The sequence below is a fragment of the Bombus vancouverensis genome, chromosome 6 (assembly GCF_051014615.1).
Source record: "Bombus vancouverensis nearcticus chromosome 6, iyBomVanc1_principal, whole genome shotgun sequence".
Classification (NCBI taxonomy): Eukaryota; Metazoa; Arthropoda; class Insecta; order Hymenoptera; family Apidae; genus Bombus; species Bombus vancouverensis.
Window position 1 is genome coordinate 19068450 of NC_134916.1, and position 22787 is coordinate 19091236.

The 22787-nt window shown below is 37.2% G+C and overlaps 2 protein-coding genes across 6 annotated transcripts in view; one reads left to right on the forward strand and one right to left on the reverse strand.

Annotated features, from left to right (window-relative positions):
* Sytbeta (Synaptotagmin beta) overlaps nucleotides 1-22787 on the reverse strand; it is a 97415-nt gene that overhangs the window by 25672 nt on the left and 48956 nt on the right. The window lies entirely within an intron of this gene.
* On the forward strand, nucleotides 3659-4879 carry LOC143302806 (uncharacterized). The gene is made up of 2 exons (XM_076619175.1): nucleotides 3659-4607; nucleotides 4689-4879. Exons 1-2 carry the CDS (start codon nucleotides 3659-3661, stop codon nucleotides 4877-4879), a joined length of 1140 nt encoding a protein of 379 aa, XP_076475290.1.

The following is a 22787-nucleotide window of genomic DNA, read 5'->3' on the forward strand; positions in this document are numbered from 1 at the left end:
TTATGGCACACATATCCAGCGATTATACATGCTCCAATTCAGATAGCGCAGATCTGCATACGTAAATAGCAATTTTGATTTCGTTTCGCCGCGCGATTCAAACGATAAACGAGAAGTTTATAGAATCTTTGAAATTTTTTACATTAAAATTTATTCCACGCCTCCGTGAAAAGCATTCTTGAGAAAAAAGAAAGAAGAGAAATTGGTCTATCGAATTGTTAGCATGAAGTTTTAACCTTTTTCCACGAGGATTTTTCGCTTTTCCGAACGATTTCTCCGGCAATTGGCCTATCCAGCTCTAGTAAATAACCAATCTGTGTGTTCCACTTTGGAAACATGGTCGTTTCCAGAAGCATCAGCGATAGTTGCACGTCAAACTTGAAATCGACTCGTTCGTTGCACATTTTAGAATATTAGCACCGGTAAGAGAAAATTCTATTCAAGGCACTACATAACAGACAAAGACAGATATAATGTAATTTCAACAAATTTATTATTAGCGTTTTTTAATGCGACATTTTTCGGAAATGTTGTGCTGCTAAAGGTCAGCTAGCAACAAAACACCTTTCTGTCTTGCTCGTGAAATATGGAATAATAAATGAATAAATAATGTGACATATATTTGAAGTTCATATAATAACTAATACAATCACCATGATTTAAGAACGTTCTTTAAGCCTACTCGTAAAATAAAAAACGACGGAAGATTAAATCCCAGTAGTTCGTACAAATCATAGATATTACATTCGTGAAAATGCAAATGTCGCTCTTTCGATTAAAATCCCTGTAGACCGAATCAATGGAGACCGGCGTAATATCTACCGTGTCAAACAGCGTTCGACGCGTGAAATCCTATCAGAATGGCGGCATCAGGATTTTACTTCAGGAACACGCGGAACCTTAGAAAGAGTAATTGTCACGATGAAAGGAAAAGCAGCGTTTTAACAGTTTAAGCATGAAAATCTTTTGTCCGTAATTACACGAATACACTGAGATGAATAGATATTTGTTTAACAATTAGCCTGTAACGAATCGACATGAACTTTTACAGCTTATTAGACAGTGCGTGTTAGATTGTCCCAAAAGCTTTTCTTGTTTTATAAGGAAATAATAGAACCACAACATTTTTTCCTTTATTTATACTATATTATTTATATATATTACTTATATTTATATGTCGGAGTCAGGTTGGCATTTTGGGGCGTTCTATGAATCTTTACTTACTGTACCGTCGCGAATGTAGCTAATATTTATCAGTACGAATGTGGACACTACAAGAGGCTATGAGTAATGGCAATAGGATGTTCGAAATGACGGTGACAACGAATTCAAGTTCGATAACGAATCCACGGTCCACGGGAGGACAAGTATCAACGTACTACTCGATTCGGGTAACTTCTCGACAACTCAGTCAGTAATTCGTCCAACGACTAACTAACAAACTAACTCTCTCTTCATTCAAACGAAACTGCCCTTATATATTCCTGTCCCCACTTCTCGGGTCAATCTTTGTTTTTAAGGAGAGCCATATAATCATTTCGTACCTCTGTCAGGTACACGTCCCTCCCGTGATCGTGGCTACTTCTAGTGACCCGCTATGTCACTTCGAGCCCGAATCCATCGTCATAAAGTCGGATTGGAACATTAAAACTATTCCTTATTTTTATTACTTAAGTGCAGCTATAGTAAAAATCTGGACTAGGGTATTGGGGGTTTTCCCAACATTCCGGACGGGAAATCCCGCTGTCCTTCCATCTCCGACATGTATTATTTTATTAAATTGCATGTGATATATTGGAACAATGGAGCAAAATGGATCATACGTAATTCAATAAAATAATATAAAATAAAAAATGTTGTGCATCAAAGCGAAAGAATCTTTTGGGACAACCTAATATATGTAGTACTAATGTAGTATCGTAAACAAAAGGCCTAAGAGATATCGGGCCAACTATAAACAATCTCGCGAGAAAGTTAAAGTGTCGACAGGCCCAACAATGTATCGTCGGTCCTTCGATCGAATAGTTTCGCGGAAAAGGTCTGCCTGACCCTGGCCACGAGCGTTTGCGAAACACGTGCGTGGTGGGGCTAGGACAAAAGACAAAGGGATGCTAAGGGACAAAGACGAATTAATAGTCAGTTTGAGTTGAGAAACCAGAGAGTGCGAATTGCGTTATCGAGACAGTGTTGGATCCGTAGTGACGAGAGTTGCAAATTTATCTAATCGTCTTAATTATAATACGTTATTGTGGTTAGTTCATATTAAATAATCATCGTTCCCTGTTTAATCAACATCTGTTTAATCCATTTATTTTAAATAAACTAATTGTAGTAATTTGTTTTTGTTTAACAAAATAAGTATTATATTTTACTGTGCTTTTGCATCGCATCAGAGTACAAAACATCCAAAATTATTAAAAGCTGCAAAGAAATTTGATTTATATTTTCTTAAATTTTCGAAAGTATCACATTTTTTGTGAAAGTCCATCTCTGTTCTCGATTGTGAAATTTTTATTTATTTCGTAAATATAAAGAAAAGAAAGATTTTGAACGATCATTGTTATAATTATATGCTCAAACGTAGAAAATAGTAAATTCGTCATTTCGTCTTGCGGATCTTTCATCTTGTAGCGGCCCATAGTCGTGGAAGAAGTTTCGTAGCGACACTCGACAGCGAACATTTCAACGGATCCTATTCTTCGGACAAGATGATTGCCAATGATGTCGAAACATCTTCATAGCATATTTTTAACTAGCCTCAGTACCCGCTATAAATCTTTGGATTTCTCTAGCAAAGGTTCTTCAAACGAACAAATAGTCTTTGTCTTAGCATTCCCTAAATCTTCTATTACCAACTACGGAAAGATACGGGAAATCTGCTTTTTCTCTCAGGTACGATGCTTCCCGCTAGCAATTTTCTCTCGAGAGCGGTTAGCATCCTTCCTCAACCACCAACCTAGAGATTAACCAATAAACAGTAACGTCCATTTCCCTACATTTTCCTAACGAAGGTTTTCCTCGACGAATCCGACGATCTCGTATCCTTAGACACACCCCATCATGGTTTCCCTCTGCAGCATCATCTTGACGGAAAGTCAGTTGACTAGTCGACTAGTTGACTAGAGTACCTCGACGCATCTTGAGCAATCATCATCCGAACTCTGCTGAATCGCTATCGTAACGCATCGTCTAGAGGTCGAACTTACAATCGCGAACCGCTAAGTGCAATCGCAAAAAAGAGTTTTACGTAAAGTGTACATTGAGAGTGTTGTTAGTAAATATAGTGTTAATTATACTGTAGTACTTGTTCAATACCTATCACGACCTATCCACTTCAGTTTCAAGTTGAAACGGAAAAAATTCAAAACTGGGAGAGATCAATATTATTGTGCCTTTGAATACTAACCTTGTTTTAGGTTACAAGGTCTACATTGTTACTACCGTTTCTTGCAATCTTCAGCTAGAGATACATAAGACGGTTAACTTTTTCTGGTAACATTCGTTGATATAAATATATGAACGTGCTCCCTATGATATTATTTTTGGTATTGTAGCATTGAGTGAGCGACGATCAAAATCGGCATACACCATCTCTGAACATACACTTGTTTCAATATATCTTGTTATTGCACATTCAAAGTGGTGACCCCGACACGCGATGGAAAACGACAGTGGTGAACGTGCTGTGGTCGAAATAACAAGTGCCAACAAAGAAGTTAACGCGACGGATGCCACGGACACTGTGGGATCCGTATTTTCCGTATGCGCTCCGCCATTCTGGCCCCAAGAAATCGAGCTATGGTTCGTCCTGTTAGAAAACCAGTTCGAGCTCGCTCGCATTACTGGCGACGAGAAAAAATTTTCTATGACTGTCGCGAACATCGAGTTACAATATTTAGACCAAGTTCTTGACATATTTGGCGATCTGCCGTCGACAGGACGATATGAATGGCTGAAAAGAGAACTTATTAAAAAATTCACCGATTCGGACAGTACGAGAATGCAAAAGTTCGTCGACGACGAAAGAATTGGCGATAGGACGCCGTCCCAGTTCTACTGGGACCTGAGGAAGCTCGCCCCCAAGTCGGTCTCGGACGACTTCGTGTTGGCGATCTGGAAGAATCGCCTTCCAGAGAATATGCAATATGTCCTAACCGCCGTGAGCGTAAATGAGGCGACGACCCTGACGAGGGTAGCCGACGAGATGCACGATATACGATGCCGTGCCGAACGAATGTTAGCAAGAAATGCAACGAACAGCGAACAACGAACTCGCGCCTTAAGCATCGAAGACAGGCTAAGTCAAATAGAGGCGCGAATTGACGCGCTGAGCCTCGACAATCGGCGCCAACCAAGATCACGCTCGAGACGCCGCGGATCGCGTTCCACTAAAAGAGACCAGCTGGACAGGCTATGCTACTACCATGAGACATTTCGAGACCAAGCAAGAAATTGCCGTGTCCCTTGCAACTGGAACCAGAGGAAACGAGACGGTTCAGTATCCCGCCGCTGCAGATCCCCCGTAACAGACAGGAGTACGAGGATCTCCTTCCACGTGGACACCGGTGCCAACTTATGCGCAAACCCGAGCAATAAACAACGCGGAGGTAAAAATTGTATCATTGAAATGAATAAGAAAAACGTAACAGTTTCCATAAATCGTGTAAAATTCGCTTTTGTTGTACCAGACAGCATCGAGCACCAACAACAACACGAAGATAGAACCGAAATCCGCAGCGCGTTAATCCTGCCGGAAATCCGAAACGATCGAAACGAAGGGCGGGCAATTACGAAGGAGGAAACTGCGAGAAATAAGAACGTCGCGCGTGCGGCCAAGAAAGTCCGCTTTTCTGAGCGAGTTCAGGTAGAATTTAGATAAGTCAATGGAATAAGCTTGGTATGTAAAATCTACCTAAAACGTGTTGTCACTGGTAAGGGGGAAGATGTAGTACGGCCCATGGCCGTAGAAAAAGTTTAAATTGAAACGGAAAAAATTCAACACTGGGAGAGATAGATCCACATTATTGTACCCTTGAATACTAACGTTGTTTTGAGTTACAATGTCTAGATTGTTATTGCTGTTTCTTCTAATCTTCAGCTAGAGTTACACAAGAATGTTTTTTCATGTTTATTATGTTCAATGTTTATTATTGTATTGAGATATACACTATCTCTATACATATACTTGTTTCAATATATCTTGTTATTACAAATTCATTCACTCGTTCTTTTATCAAACAAGCCTATACGTCAATCATCTCATCCTAATATACTATCCAATTTCTTTCTGTTTGTCTAATTATTAAATAATTAATACCTATAGCATACAATACGTACACGTATACACGTTTCAAGAATCATGATTCGCGAGAATTTCGTAACAATTCTCATAAAAACGACACCCAAACGTTGTGTTTCGTGGGTGTTAGCAAGGATACGCCCCTCTCCCACCCTCCGTTATCGCGACCTTGCGTCTGGAAAATCAGCCGTAAGCTTAACCTAGCCAACCCAGTATCTAATTCAAAGTGTAACGCGTCTGCCTAATAATCTGATTATGAAGATTAGGAAGTGACGTACTAATCGAGCAATCTGTCGGTTAAGGTCACTCGAAACTAAGGACGCGTTTCCACGGGGTCTAGTTCAAGTGCCCAGGGAGCTCGTCGTCGCTCGACAGAAATGGAATTAATTGTCCGGAGTTATTGGGATCGAGATTTAACTCCAGGAGAGAAAATGTGAAAGAGTCTTGCGGTGGATTTACGTGGGTGGCAGTTGCTGTCTCGGATATTATATTTATGGAGGGTAAACGTAAGTCGCTTGCGTAAAAAATATAGAACGGTTAAATTTGTAATTTATTTGGTACCAATTATTAACATATAAATGTGGCATTTTCAAATTAATAGGAAATTTTTAAAATAATCTGCCGCTACTCTATATTATGGTCCGGTGCGTTATAATAATATAATAATAATATTGTAATTTTGGAAAAGACTCCAAAAATCTAATGAGTCTTTAGTGGCTTAGAAACAACATGTACATTATTTTATTTCTATTTTTCGACTATTGCATCGCGGCGTTTGGTTAATAGTGGAATTTAAAATAGGCATTTTTTAAACAACTATTTTTTAATCATCGAGATTCTTAGACGAACGATATTCTCCGTCAACTTCGTTACAAAAATACATACGTATTTCACACTTCAAACACATTTGATGCATATGTGAGAGAGTGGAACTTTCATTTTTCAGTATCCTCCTCCTGAGAAAACGAAGACCCTCGCAGATGAACCTTGTCGACAGATTCTATATCCTACAAGTTGATATGATTTGATTGGATAATAAAATGAATCAGAAGAATCGCAGGTGTCGCGATTGACGTCAACAAGGAATACCTATCATGTCATGCTCGTCCATGATAATGCATAAAAAAGTTTTCGAGAAAAGGGAGAGAAAAGTCTATATTCCTATGGGTATAGAAAATTGAACGATCGACGTGGAAACCACGAGGAAACCTATTATTTTAAATGTGTCAGGGTTGTGCCTGCCTCGTTATGCAAGGTCTTTCTCTCACTATGCATTTTCACTTTCAACAATTCTATCAGTATCGTTTTCATTTTATTTATGAAACTTTTATAGTTTATCTCTGATATGGAATTTAATAACCAATAGACAAACCTATCATTTTATTCTATTTCATATTTTTATGAGTCTAATAAAAAAAAAAAAGAATGGAATCCAAATAGTAACTTGTTTCATTTATTAAATATTACAACAAATATTCTACTTTGGATATTTTATATTACGTTTTATATATATATATATATATGTATCTTTGTATTTTTACATTTTTTATAATTTTTTATAAATCAAAATCGACAGTCTAGTTGTATGTAAATATCATAAAAATGTTACTATACTCGTTAAACGTAGGAATATTATCATTTCGCAAATCTTTCACTTTCATCACGAAGATTCTCTGTCACTTGAAGATTAGTTGTTGTTCATTACAGCATCAAATAAACGACTCGAGGGGCTGGCAAGACGTTTCACCTGTTAACGAGTAACTGGAGGAGCAATGACGCGTCTGCTGGTAGGTAAACACCGGTTCCATTCCCTGCCACAATAATACGCTCTCCAGTCTGTTGTTTCTCGATCGATTCTGTATCAATTACCCGCCCCCTTTGCTCGAACTCTATTTTCTGTTCAGCTGGTAAACGTAAGCGAAGTTTTTCCCCTCGTTTCAAAGTACACGAGATATCATCGAGCGAGGACGATAACAAAAACGCAAATGCACTTTACCATCGCGCCTTCAAGTGGTTCCAACAATGATATGCACGATAAAGGCATCGAATGATAGAGCTAACGTTCTCACCCTCTCTCTCCTTCTCTCTCTCTCTCTCTCTCTCTCTACTCGTGACGTCAGAGTGATTGCTTATCACCTCGCGCGCCACTCTCAAAAGCGGTTTCTGCATAAAAGACGGGGCTGCTTGAAAGGCGACAGCTTATTCGTATAATCGATATGGAAAACGAATGACCATAGAGAAACAATTCAGACAAAATGCGAGGGTTGCCTATGAAGGTTCAGGTGTTATCAATTTTGCATTAAAAGTGAAGCACGGAGTTCGTAATACGTTCGTAATATGTAATATGTTCGAAAGGTTTGCGATAATAAGCAAGTAACTTTATATTTAAATTGTATTTGTTGGAAACGAAGAAACATATATATATGCAGATTTTATATTCAAGCTACGTATTATACGAGTGAAATCCAAATGATGGAAAAGATAGAGTCTACTTCTCAAGAATAGCAATCATCCTATCATTACTCTATCACAAACACTAACGCAAACACTGACACAAAAGACCATCTGCCTCTTCTGCAGGCTCTGACCTATCCAGATCATGCGATCCACATCAAAAGCCAGTATACAATAACCGGTTTCGATGCTTTACTGTTTCACCGTTAGCTGTAGCCTTTTGTCTTCGACTAAATTGTTCTCTTTGCTTTCGAACAAAAATTTCTGAAAGCGATGGCTATTTCCTCGTACGGATGACAACTTATCATTGGCATTATTTATCAAGAATCTAGAGGATCCTCGATCCATGGAGCTTCAAAGCGGATCATGTCTGTTCTTTTTCTGAATTCTTAAACAGCCCTGACTGCGTTTGTTCTATGTTGTACGAATTTAAATGGATCGAACGTTCGATGAATATAAATCCTGGACTCGTTTGAGCATCGAAAAAGTTATGTTTCATCTCCTGATCGTGAGTATAAAAATTTATTTCACGCTTCGTTGCCTTATTACTCGAAGCGAGGAGAATTCGAATTTCCTTTTGTCTTATTTTTCATATCAATCATAACGTTTTTTCATCGTTGTTAAAATTCATAATCACACAAAAGGTAAGTTGCATTCATAGTTATACAAAAGTTATTCCATCGAAGATATCTGATAGGTATTTAAAATCGAAAAAGAATTAGTAACTTTTAAAATCCTTCTTCGAGGATCTTCTCGTTGCAACAATGTAAATCTGATTATTTTTCAACTTCCAGTCTATATAATTATATAAGAAACTGATTTTTATCATTTCTAACGTGCTTTTGCATTTCTAATTTATATCATAGCAAATCGCACATTACTTTCAGAACGAATATTCATCTTTTTTCAAATAACATCGATCGATCAGGATCAGAGTCAGATGAACACGGGAGAACCGCTTACGCTACACGATCGAGTACTTTGTAACAAGTTTATCGCGTATTTCTCGCAATCCTGTCCTACTTACCAAGCAAATACGATACATAGTAATCGCTCGATCGAGCTAGACATATTCATCCAGCAGCAAGGTAATGTGGTTGAGCCTCTTAAGACGTTTCGCTCGTATTTTCTTCTGACTATCCTGACGTTTTAATATATGCCAGTTATCGATGCGATCCGATCGATCGAAATTATTAATCCAGGGCTGGCAATTTTACTCGATACATAAAATTGCACGATCGTTTTAATGTAAGACGTTGAAAGCATGAAAGAAATTGTGGAAAAGAAAATTTCGGAATTCGTTTTAGATGACACAGTGTCGTTACCGTGTTTGCAATTTCCTAATGTCCGGAATTCCATTAACAGGGACGCCAGTTCCGTTGCTTTGTTTCAAGGAGGAAGCTGAAAATTGCGAGCTAATGGTGCGTGACAGAGTTGTTACAGCCGTTAGGTTTAGAATATCGGTCGTTCGCTCGCGGAAACTGCGTTTTCGTTGTGTTTCACGACGTAAGCTACGCGATGAGGTGAGAAATTAAGGATGGCGCAGAAAATTTGTTGGTTGTGATGGATCTGTTCGGAGGCTGTAGATTGTTATTTCTTAGGAAACGAGAGAATACTTTGTTAGAGATCAAACTCGTTCTTGAGTCGTATGAGCGCAAGGCAAATTGCGTTATCTAATTTTTGTATTTTATTTAATTATTTTATTTTTAATAGTTTTCTATTATTAACAATCTTTCTTAAATTAATTAAACTTACATATAAACGGCAAGAATAGATGAGAACTGGGCTTTTGAGATTTGAAAAATTTGGAATGACGCGAAAGAGGAGAGGAGAAGGAATTTGCCAGGTCGGAAGAAACTTTGGCAGAGGCAAAGATCGGTTCACTGAGGAATAGAAACGAAACATTTCCACTGCTAGTATGACGTTCAGAAAAACTACGAATGTTACGATAGATCGTTATTTAACAAGAGTATCGTTCGAAAATATCGATAGAAAACGGGCGAAAAAAAGCAGGGTAAAAAAAGATCAAGTAAAAGGGAAAAGAGAAAGCGCAAGAGGAGAGGGAAAGGGAATGGAAACGGGAAGAAGGAAAGAATAAAAGCAGAAAGTTGGGCACGAATGTACGTCAGGGCTCACAGCTCGATCATAAACGTACCGTGGACGATCGTGTTTCTGTCAGCTACTTCAATGCCAATTAACCGCTCTTCCGTTTCTCACCGAGTGGAAAGCATCGATCCGCGGCACGAATACCGAGTGCATCGCCGGCTAGGAGGCTGCTTGCCGGTCTTTAATTAATCGCGCGTGACAATCATTGCCTGTCGTTCTTAAGTTGGAGCCCGGAGGGCGCGCTTTAGCCCGATCGGCGAAGACAACTCTCAACGACTTTCGATCGAACCTTGATAATCGATTTTCCGTCCATCTATTTCATTAACTGGGTATTAGCTGTCCCAACACTTGCTTTGCGCGAGACAAAGTTTCTTTCCATCACGACAGAAGTACCGAGAAATGGTTAAAAAAAAGAAAAAAAAAGAGTTGATCTACACGTGGAAAGTTCGAAGGATTTCAGTTATCTTTGAAATTGTAGACAATTCTTTATGGCTGTAAAACGGATTCTCCATTAATTAAAGCATAAAGCGTTTGTAAGAGGAAAAGTCTGTTGATTTTCGTTTGAAGTAAAGCAAGTATAACGCGTAGAATACTACGTTTTTCTTTAATTATCCCTTTTGTGCACGTTTATGTAGTTTTCTATGTGCTGTGTTACGTCGAAGGATAAAGTGAAATTTCGATTCTTCACATTTTCTACCATCTTTCTCGCTTATATAGAACTTGTTTTCAAGACTAAATTCCAAATTCGAAACATTCGGAACTATTAGTTGTCGCTGGATCGGTAAAGCGGCTGTTACTTTCGTGGTAACCACTTGGCAACTTGCAGTGCTGTGTTTATCACGATCCAAACTTCACTTCGATCTATCCAAATCCTCGATTAAAGATCGCGGTACCTGTTCAACGAACAGAAGAAGAAAAAAGATCGCGTTTGCATAAATTGAGAATTTTCTATCGCCTTGAAGATTTCGGCATAAATTAGATTCTAGCGAATCGACATTTCCCATGATCTTATAAGGTTTATAAGATGCACTATGGATCTAATTTGTCGAAGCGTGTTGTTATCAGCGAGGCAGAATATTTAATAGAACTAGCAACAACCTATCGATTGACTTTGAAATTGAAACTTCATAAGTGGGTCAAATATGAGTGTCACGACCGTTCGCGAAGAGACTCGATCGCGAGGAAACGCGTCAGCGAGAGGCGTAAATTCTCGCTACGATTCTGATTCTGTCGACGCCGTGAACCAGTCGTTCCCCTTTTTCGATTAGGATAACAGAGATAGTTTAAATGATTGTAACACTGAATTAACAGGATTAATATAATTTTCAACAATATTTAAAATAATTAACACGTTACAAATGATTTAACGATGATACAACCAGTTTATTATTATAATTCGACTCGACTTTATAATATTTCTTCACGTATTCGTTTGACTAAGCAACCTTGATTTTATTTCTCTGAACCTCTCTCTCTCTTATTTCTCTGATGCATTCACATATGCCGCCTTTTTTGCGTAGGTAAAATAAGTAGGACCGAAGGCGAATCCATGTCTTTTAGAACTCGCTGCTTGACGAAAACGAATACTACATTGTGTATATTTCGCCAGCCATGTAAGACGATCTGTCTGCGACACTGTAGTACCAAGGGAAACGGTTAGAAACACGGCCTATATTGAGCCTCGGGGCGTAACAATGAGTTTACGATCTTTTTGTATTTCAATGACGTGTATGAAAAATACAATATACGCTATACACGAGTATAATAATTTTTTCTTTACAAGCAACGATATTCAGCTGCAAATATCTAGCTGAAAAGTAAATGAAAAAAAATAACTCTATCGAATGAGATTTTGTCACGAGGTAATTCGAAACACTGCGCGAAGAACATTGCGTCGTGAAATATGTATCTCATCTATAATTGCAACGAGGTTAATTGCTTTTCCTTATTTTTCCTATTTGTATATTTATATCTCAGTAATATATCAACAGCCACTCGCTTACGTTTAGGATTTTTCATTTCTTCGAACGTATCGTACGTTTATTAGTTTTTCATAGAATGTAGCGACCCCAGGTATCGAACGACGATATATACAGAGAGTATACAGAGCAGAATACATAGAAATTTGTTAAGGTACAGTTCAATCTGTATGAAACATTTATTCAATTTGTCAAAAAGTACGGCCATAAAGTCAGGTCGTCGTTCCACCAATATCATTCAGCAACTGTCTACTTTAATATTCATTTCGTGCCAGGCCAAAAATTCCGTCAATCCAATTACCCCTGATTTTCAGCGTCAGCTCTCTCGGAGCAACATGAAAAATTCAAATCAAGTTTCACTATCGCGATTCGTTCGTACGTATCAGGCCCATTACGTACACCGATCGTTGAAACTCGTTTCGTTGCTGCTCGCGGTTTCGTTTATCTCTGCTGTGCATTTTCCTTCAATCTATTCCCTTCCGATCCGTAGAAGCCCATTTCCTCAGACAATCGAGGATCGCGACGATACATGCGCTTTATAACATCTAAAAACCAAAACAATTATCCAGGTTGCATATGCACCTTGCAATGAAATTGATGTTTAGTTTGCGTATTCAACGAACTGTGCTGGAAATAGAATCGTTCGAATTACGGAAATGGTCGGAAACACGATACAATTGGTCAAATAATAAAGAGAAACGTACGAAAGTTGAAATTAAGATCTTGTTTAGATTAGAATGGAGGGCTCGGTGGAAAAATTGTACGAGTACGTTTCCTCGAAATATTGTATTTTTCCTCGGGAATAAGATAAGTAGAGGAAATAACGTTGTCCAGATATTCACGTGTTTCCAGATAAATTGGATACTCTGTACGTCTTTAATTTTGTTTAAAATTTTCATGCCTCTGTGAGCATCTATAATATTATTCTTCGATATTTGGAAATATTCACGATCGGATACCTTCTCGCATTAAAAATCTTCTCAGTCATTCTCCTTCTTCCGCCGTTTAATTTTCTCCCTGAGCTCTTCAAATATTCTTTCAAACGACAGTTTCTAATACATATATTCTATTGTTCGAATAAAATAAACTTCATTTGCTCCGTTATATCCTCTTCCTTTTGAGAATATTTTGAGAACGATAGAAAGGTCACGGGTCATGCCAAATCTGTTGACCTCTTTTTCAACTCTTTTTTTCTTCTAATAACGATGTATCGAGGGAGACCCAAGTACATAAGAGGGACTTTGTTTGTGCAGCGTTAAAGTTAGCAGCGTAACAATCGTAGGGGCCGCGGAAATCGCATCTTCTTTCCTGTCCACTGGTAAACGATGTCCGAAGCAATTTCACCGTTTTGCCTGTTGTTATCACGTCGCCCGAGCTTCCAGACGTTATAATCAGGCTTGTATTTCGAACGTTTAGACCAATTTCCATATAAAGTCAAATATTCTTTCTTATATAAATTTTTCTAACTTTGATTCGTTACTGGACTACGCCAATTTAGATCAATTTATATTCTTATAATCAGAACGTAAGAAACGCAATTGCAGGGATTCGTTTCGTTCTCTATAGTAAACATTTTACTTTGGATATTTGTACTATCTTTGCGAGTTCAAATTTTTCCTAAATGCATAAATATTATTTATTATTATTTATTATAAGCATAATATTCTAAATCGTGATAAACATTACGTTATCTTATAATATATATACATACACGTATATAGTTAGCACGAACTCCTAACGAAATACAATTTATCTCAAATAGCAATCTTAAAAGAGATCGTTATCACCGTAAACCGAACACGCGTTTGAAGATGATACAGCGGCTATAATCGAGTTGCAAGCTTCGATTTCACGTAGGATATTCAAGCACGCGGGTTACGAGCTTATAAATATCAATCAGACACCGAATGACCGTACAGCCGCGTACAATAAATTTCAGATTTACCAGTGCAGCGAATAGACTCGATAAAACGATCGTGGACGAGAAGTGACCGATGCGTTTCTTAATTAACACGCAAACAAGCATGACGCGCACACTTGTACACGCTTTCAAAAATAACATAAAACGTTGCTCTCTGTTTGCACAGTGGCCAATTTGCCTCTTCTCTGCAAATTGTCTATGATCCGTGTATTCTTCTCAATGATCCATGTCTGCCTTTGTCTTTCATTTAATATTGGCGAATGCAATTAATACGCGATTAATCGTAGGCGGGAGAAAATTATGTGTGAGAGCATGTCGGTGTTGGTGATATTATTAAATGCATTTTGCGCACATCTTTCTTATAATAAATTTATCCAACGTCTTTGTTGCGTGTTTAATAATCTTTGGATTTTTTCTGTTGCATCGCGTATAATTAACATCACAACAGCTTTTTCATTCAAAAGACAAGCAATTTTTTTGGAAAAGAAATTGTAATAGAAATCTGTTTAATAAAAATGCTGCTTGCAAACTATGGTCTTGCGAAATTCGAAGTTCGGACAATTTCAAGAGAAAATGTATGTGCAGAAACGTGAGACTGAGTATAGAGATATGTAGACATAGAGATTGTAGGGCGTGTGATGTGTTCTTCTAGCAACAACAGCCTCTCGTAACGATGGAACTTTCCGTGAGTGGAAATGTTGCCTAAAGAATACAGACAGAACTTGGTCATTTCCTTACTAAGCTGATTATTCTAAACGCGCGACCCAACAACAATGTTCAGAATCTCCAATAAATTTCGCAACAATATTCAAAATCGACTACGAAACTTATCTAAAACAACTTTGTCCAGGCTTGATAAATGAATACTTATACCAGAAGCATAAATAGATATCTCGCCATATTTTCTTCCATGTTAATATAACAAGCCAATTTCCATTATACTGCGGAATAGTCAATTTCTAAAATCTACAAGATAACGAAGCTTTATCATAGATAAAGGTCAAGTTACAAGGATCGAGGACGATTGTCCGTATCGGTTCGCAGAATTTCCAGACGCACGTTTCTCACGAATCACGTTCGTAGGCTTCGTTAACAAACTACTAAATGTAATCGAGGACGAAGATAGGAGATCGATGGCGAATAGGGAGTCGGTGGTTGGAAGCCGCCAGAGCAAAGGAGCCAATTAAAAAGCAATTTCGACGTTGCCGTAAAAATATCGGATTAATCTAATTTCGGCTTCGTTATCTTGGATTTAATCTTTGTCGAGGCGGGTCCGGCGTTCAAAACTAATTTACATGTATATGGGAAGCGAACAGCTCTCGAGCGACCATTTATATTTGCAACTGCTCCGTCCACTTCAACGTCTGCCGTCTAATCGAGACACGCTGTATGCCGGGAAATTTTCACCAACTATCTGTAACTACCATAGCTGATTGCTCTTTAGAGCGCGACCGTTACGTCGTTTTACGGAAACGATGCGAATTCCAGTTAACGTTCGCTGCGCTTCCCTCTGCGTTTAACAGAGTGACACGCTCGGTTTACATCGAAACGAGAAGACGAGAACGGACGCACTTATCATGCCGCTGTAGCTCAGTTTTCTCACTGCATGCGAAACCGAAGCCAATAGGTCACGTAGCACTTGTTTTACGTAAAACGATAGTATTTGGTGGTTTCAAGCCCCTGTGCGGTAGACGAATAGCATATTTGTTTCCGTATAGCCAAACCTTCTTACTTTATTAAATAATAGAGGGATCATTACCCTAACGATTATCATTATTTTCAAGAAATACTCGATAGATACTCAGCTGCGCTTGAAGGGATGTTTCGAGTCAAGCAAAACAACAGGCCAACGTTAATAAAGTGGCCTCGATTCGTTCGAAGTCGAGCGACTTGACGATGAATGAGACGACGATGAGTGTAGAAACTTGAAAAGATATCTCGTATCAGGTAAATTCTATAATTTAAAATAATTTATAATAATAATAAATAATAAAACTTGGATGTAAAATGTAACCGAGAAAAGTCCAGATTGATACTACACAAAGGGATCGATCAAACGTATATTTATCGGATTTAGGACAAAGTCTAGGATTTTCCGGCCGTTTTATATATTTTTCCTTGGTTTTTCTCTTTCGTCTTGCTTTGACGTCATGTCGCGGGATAAACGGCTGTAGGAACGATCGCAATCGCGTCGCGAGAACGACATCGAAAATAAGAATTGACAAGGCCTTGTCCGAACGAGTGTTATCGACACCGCAGCTTTACAGCGTTTCTGTCGTTAAAATGTTTCTGACGTTAAAGATGTTTCTGTCGACAAAGAGAATTGACGTTCCTTGTTAATTGAATCGAAGCGACCTTGGATCTCTGAAACGAAAGTTTTCACAATTAGCAGCATCACGGTCAGGGTCGGTATGATCCAGCACGAGGAACCACGAATCGAATCCTTGTATGGAGGATTAAAAGTCAAAAGTCCAAGGATACGTAATCGAAGAAACGTTGTTTTGCGTCAAACCACGAGAATGTAAAATTAATGCGTTGATGCAAGGACTTGGAATAGATCGAGTACGATGGGCTTTTAAATATCCTACGATGTTGAAACAAATATAATACGACAAAGATAATCTCGTTTCTTCCTCTTCTAGCTTTTCTCAATTCCTTCTGTATGCAGGATTTCTCATTCTCTATCCTTTTCTATTCGATTCGATTCCATTCCATTCCATTGTATTCGATTCTTAACTACAATAGTATTGTTAGATTATGAACGATACGATTTGCGTCAAAGGTTTGGGTTACATGATTTTCAAGTTTAATTTTTAATAAAGAGCGTAAAACTTGATCATTGTTGTGGCAATCTATGATATATCTATCCATCTATATATATATATGAATCGAGATTCTCGATTTGAAATTTAAACATATTGTATCTATGCTCTTCATTTTACTAAAATATTCCACCATTTCAACTATTTAACGAGTACTATTTTTTGTTCACTGATTTTTCTTTGAATTGCAGCACAGAGAATTCTAGCCAATCTTTTATTATTTCCGATTTTCAATCTATAACCGTGTGTTTTCTCAAGGAAAAAGAACGAGAGCGAAGGAAATCGTATACCTTTGTAGCCGTTAATTCCCATTGATGAATAAACTCTACGAAAGCTGATAACTCGTTCGAAGAACGAGGACCAATAAATAGCCCGTGATAACTGCAAATCGCGTTACTACGAGCAATCGAACTACTTGCAGAGTTTTCCTTGGAGACGTACTTTTCTTACGCTTTATTTGGCGACGTGAACGCTTCGTTATGCCAATTGCACAAGCACCGCGAGAAGAAATGTTCGCGCCGAGGCGAAAAGGAGAAGAGAAATAAATCATACTACAGACTTCGTTATCGTGATCGTACGATGTAACCAGAGTTCCTCTCTTTTCCCTCTCCCTCATTATCGTCATATGATTTACGATCGCTAGTCGAGATTTTATCGACCGAAGCCGATTTCAGACTAACGTGAATTTTTTCTGATCTGTATCGTTTCAACGGGTTGCATCGCGTTCCCCTGTAAACGAATAAGGGAGTCCTATACACGAATGAAAGGCTGTTGATTGTGACAGAGAAATCAGTTACCAATTGGCTGTTTGATTGAAACTGGAACGGCGATCTATGCCGATCTATGCCATCAACCGTATTGATAAGAGAGATTTTGCCACTTGGAAGATATAAAAGAAATTCGAAACTCTGTAGAAAACAGGTCAAATGGTATTTTAAGTATATCAGAGTAGACAGACTTTTTTTTTATTTTAAAAAGGACGCTAATCCTCGTACGATCTATTTCTATTCTATGATTCAATTGCTCTCTTATTTCATAGAAGAAGAGGAAATTTCAATGTTTCTTTAAGAAGAACTTTCAATATTTTAAGGAAAGCTTCATTATGGAATTGAAGCGAGAAATTACGTTCACGTGTTAAGAACGAAGACATTTTTTAATAATAATAGAAAAACACAAGTCGAAAATGAAATTATAGCAAGGATAGTTTTCATTTTATTACGTTAGTTTGCATCGTCGTATTTCACTGATAAAAATGTTTCTATCGAATCTAACGAGAATACGAAGGTTTGTGCTTGTCTCTTACGTGCAGGCTGATATCCATCTGTACGAGGAATGTGACCTAATTTCAAGTTGTTTAGGACTTTTCTAATTTTCAAACCAAGTACAAAGAGTGCCGAGAAATAAATTTCAACTGCAAACAAGGTTCATTATCGCTTTAAACTCTTTAACTTTAAATTTGTAAAAGGACAAAGGAAACAGAGGAAGAAAATTTACTTCCTTTGGACGCTAACTTGAGAAATTCTTATTATTATGTACCAACTGTGTTGTAACTGACTATAAATATTCGTTTTATATATATAACTGTTCCGCTGGTAGGTATACTACTTATGCATCTCGTGGCCTTTATGTAGAATGCGATTGACGGAATTTGATTTCAAAGTAACGTCAATGTGTCATACGGAAGGTATCGATCTAACAAGAATCCATTCGAATCTTTTTATGCGGAGAAAAACCAATCGCTACTTAATACAACATTTCATTGAATAAACTTTTATCGAATAACGACTTGGTTATCTTTTTGGAGTTATACTTATTATACTATGTTAAAGTTGAACTACATTTATTATATTTATTACTTGATTTAAATCGTAACAATTATTTTCAATATTAAAATCAAATTTTCTATAATTTTCTTTTTTTTTTTTTGGTATATCTGCATTTTAAGCAACTTAATTTTCACAGTTTTTCAATATCAGAATTATTAAAATAATCCTCTGTATATCGATGTTGAAATATAAATAAATATTTCATATAATTACCATTCTGTGTATTTGTATTTTTAATTAGTTTAATTAAACGTATTTTAAAATCTCTTAGATGTATTGAATAAAATATGTCACGTAACCCACAAGCAACCGAATACAATAGAATCAAGCGTATCGTATGTAATCTTTGCTAGATTGGAAGCAACAGTAGCTATGCTTTAAACGCGATCAATTGTCGTCGATCATCGATACGTTTGTGTTTCTCGTCAAATATCGCGTCAAAATCACGATATGTTTAAATGCAATGACCGCAGCAAGATCGATGCAACAAGTGTGTCTACAGCTCAGACAACGACCACCTGCTTTTTAATGTGGAATGCCATGGAGCATTTTACAAGAAATTTCCGCCGGGGAACTGCAATGTTTATGAAAACATATTGTATCCTGAACGTCATGTCAGATTACCGAATTTACATACACGGCATATTTAGGAGAATACATTTTTGAAAATTTGCTGAAATTCGCTCTTTTAGAATCTCGAACAAACGGAGAACGAAGGTTTCTTTTTGGAAGTAAATGTTCTGTATTTTACAGCAGGGGACAAAATTATTCGTACACTCTACGAAATTGAAACAAATGAAAGTTTTTTAAAATTGTAAAAAGCCCTTTTCTAAAAATTGAAACAAACGAATAGAGTATTTTTTCTAATGTTAGATGAACTGGCTCATTAGACGACGCGTAGACAAAATTTTGAAAAAATTGCAATTGATCGGAATCGTGAACAAAATAGAGAACAAAGATCCTTTCTACAATTCTTTCTATTCGAGCCAGTGATAAAAATTTCAAGAACGCATTTTGAGAAAAATTTATGTCAGCTATATACACACTGAAATTTTATCGAAATTGTTTAACCTTGCTACGAGCTACAAATGGTTAAAAATGATGAAAATCGCAGCATGTTTAAAAATTTGAGTCTATAATTATAAGAAATCTAAGGATTCTTAGGTCTTTCGATGCTTGCCCCTTGTTTCCGCACCAGTCAATCAAATTTTCAGCCCGGTATACAACTAACATAAATCTGGAAAATCTGATACTTTGAAAATTTTCATTACAGACTGGAATAAAAAATTTTAGAATTTTTTCTATGCATAATCCAGTAAACTAATTCATTTAATTTCGCCAAAAAATTCAACTCGTTTGATCTAATTTTAGAAAAGCAATTCTGTTTTAAAGGGTGTACGAATACTTTCTGTCCCTCACTGTACGTATAGCCTATTTTATTTGTTACTATAACCATCAGGTTTCGTAATTCCATTAGTTTTGTACTTTTCCTATGAGAATTTCAAATCCGAAGTGATATGATGTTATCCCTGATCCATTTTTCTCTAACCCAGTTATTGGTCATATTGAAACCTGAATGACCTTTAGCAACTCTCTCTACACTGTTTTCCCCAATATCGTACTGCACTTCACCCTGGCTCACTATGTACGATGTCTACATCTACATTCTCACGATTCTTCTTAGAATTAAATTTTTCATTTCGGAAAATTGGATCGTTCGTATAGGACACCTTGCACGAGATTTTTCGCAAAAGTTCAACAATAACTTTGACTTCATTCGAATGCTCGCTTAGAGGAATTACGTCTCTAGTTCTCCTTCGTATTGTTTAAAAATATCGGATAATGTTCTTAACGTCATTGCATCGTACAGTTTCGAAAGAACTCTGAAAGAAATATCAATTTCTTTTAATCGTCGATGAAATGAGAATAGAAGAGAAGAGGGAACGAGATAGTGGAAAATAAAGCGCTACATCGTTGGCTAATAATACGTTTTCTTCGAATGCAATTTCCGTAAATATCGGCGGATGTATAAACGCACTTCATACGGAGGAAGAAGTGATACACTGGCAGAAACAGAGCGCCATCCCGGAATAGCGTGTTTACTCTAACCTGGGAAGACAAATTATAACGCCGGACTAGTATAGTTATATTCCGTTATCCGATCTTGAAACTTGTTATCGGGAAACGTAATTGGATATTTTTATATCTTTCCCCTTGTTTTTCTCCCCGACGATGATTTTTGCGCGTTCTCCTTCTTCGATATCGGCCGGCAAAGCGTCGTGTACTTCGCTTTTAAATAACAAATAACGACGTGATATCCGATATGTGTAAAGTCCATTTACGAGCGGGAACGAGGGATAAAAATTGAAGAAAAGATAAAAGCAGCAGCGGAACACGGAGCGCGTACAAACTTCGAAGCACGCCTCGTTGTTTTTAAATATGTACGTCGATTTTTCGTTTCCATTCTATTCCCGTTAGATGCGATCGACTTCAAAGCTTTCAATTTATCGAAACCTCCCGGGTGTATTCAAAGGAGAAAATAAATTCCGCGATTCGATTATCCGACGACGACGCGTCTGTAAAATAATATTTTATTGAAACACAGACATGTGCGTTCTTTGATGGAAATTGCACATGATCCCTTCTGCGCGGTTCGAGACCTGAATTCTTCCAGGAATAGATACGTCTATTTAGTTGATGTTTAATATATCGCGATAGGTAGAAATGCTTAAAGTGTAAGTGGCGTAGAATAGCATCATAATTTTACAAAATTACGCTTCACCAACAGGATAAAAAAACATTCAGTAAAAAAGTTACTATTACTCACAAGCGCGAGTAACAACATTTCACTTTCTATTGTTCACCCCTATATTTTTCATGATATCCAATGGCGTTATTAATAAGTTATTAATTTATATGCGTGCTTGATTTATTAATGTTTTATTAAGATTCGTTAATAAGGTTAACAGTTAAAGGTTCGTTCAATTCAGTTTGCTTTTACGATCAGGTGAACGTATAACAGGTTGATGTTGCAAGTGATACGCCGAGACCAAAAATTGGTTTCAGAATTCGAGAACTGACGACAATTATATAGAAATTTAGCGTTGCAGATATTCGTAACATCTTAATTTAGTGGTTGAGTTAATCTTTCTCGCGTGAATGTCGGCATAATACGTTTCAAGGTAATAAAGGCTCTATTACAAAGAAGGAATTTGTTATATTTTTTCCGCCGCCACTGAATCACATACTGCAACACGTAATTTCATTATATTAATTCATAGGATTATATAGCCCGCATTGAATTTTCTTGAATTTCAGTATATTAAAATTCCTACTATTGTATTCTTGTATTGATTATTAAAAATGAAATCTGTCCGAAAAGGTCTCGTTTTCATCGTAAATATTTATACATTTTAATTAAATGTCTTTTTTAAGTGGGACATTCATGTGATTTCCCAGTGCTATCGTTTGCTCGTTAATTTCTCCCCAATTATGCATAAATCCCAGCAAATTCTCGCACAAAGCACGACATCACTGACCCATACGTGTTTCGTAATATATTTATATATTCTTCTAAAATGCATTTTACGAGATACGAAATTAGGTCCTGCGAAATATTTACCTGCCACGCTTTTAACGAAATTAAATCCAAAAAGAAGCGTTGGAGAAATTTCTAAGGCTTCTTGGCGAGTTATTTTTCGTCCGTGACGCTGATTTGTCTTTTTCCTAATACGAGCACGATGTCGTTAACTATTCGTCGAAAAGCGTCGATATTTAATCCCCGAACGACGGACCATGCAAATTCCTATCTCGATTTTCTTCCTTTTCTCTTCGTTCTTCCCTCTCCTTTTGTTAGATTAATAATGACAAACAGCATTGTTACCGCTTTTTATACGCTAAGAGGTTTCTCGTGTAGCTTTGGAAAAAGTTACGTTTAACGAGATCAACGAATATGCGAGGACAACAAAAGAAATTATAATAAAACGGGAGCTCGGCAGAGATGCCATCTCGAAACGCAACAATTTCTTTTCATTATAACCGATGAGCAATTTTTTACCGTTTACTACTCTTTCAAATAACTGCCGCAAATTCTCCATAGATACGTATCGCGTGTAACACCGTGAAATTTCATCGATGCTGTAACGAGAGTCTGACACTGTATATCCTATCTTGAAAATGTATATTTCAATTCGAATTATGTATAAAGAATGTCGCGTAACACGTTAAAAGTTCGACTAAATTCTTAGTGACAGAATTTGAACAACAGCTTTGTATACGAAAAGTCAGTCAACAACTTTTCCGATCAACGAATTTCCGATAAAAAAAAAATTCTATTCTCTAATTTAAAGCTGCTCCATTGCCCCTAAAAAAAAGTATTCG

Excerpts from the sequence above, each read along its gene's own strand:
- LOC143302806 (XM_076619175.1), top strand. The coding sequence starts at position 3,659 with ATGGAAAACGACAGTGGTGAACGTGCTGTGGTCGAAATAACAAGTGCC. Across the intron at positions 4,608-4,688 it reads GAGCAATAAACAACGCGGAG|ACAGCATCGAGCACCAACAA; the intron begins GTAAAAATTGTA and ends TTGTTGTACCAG.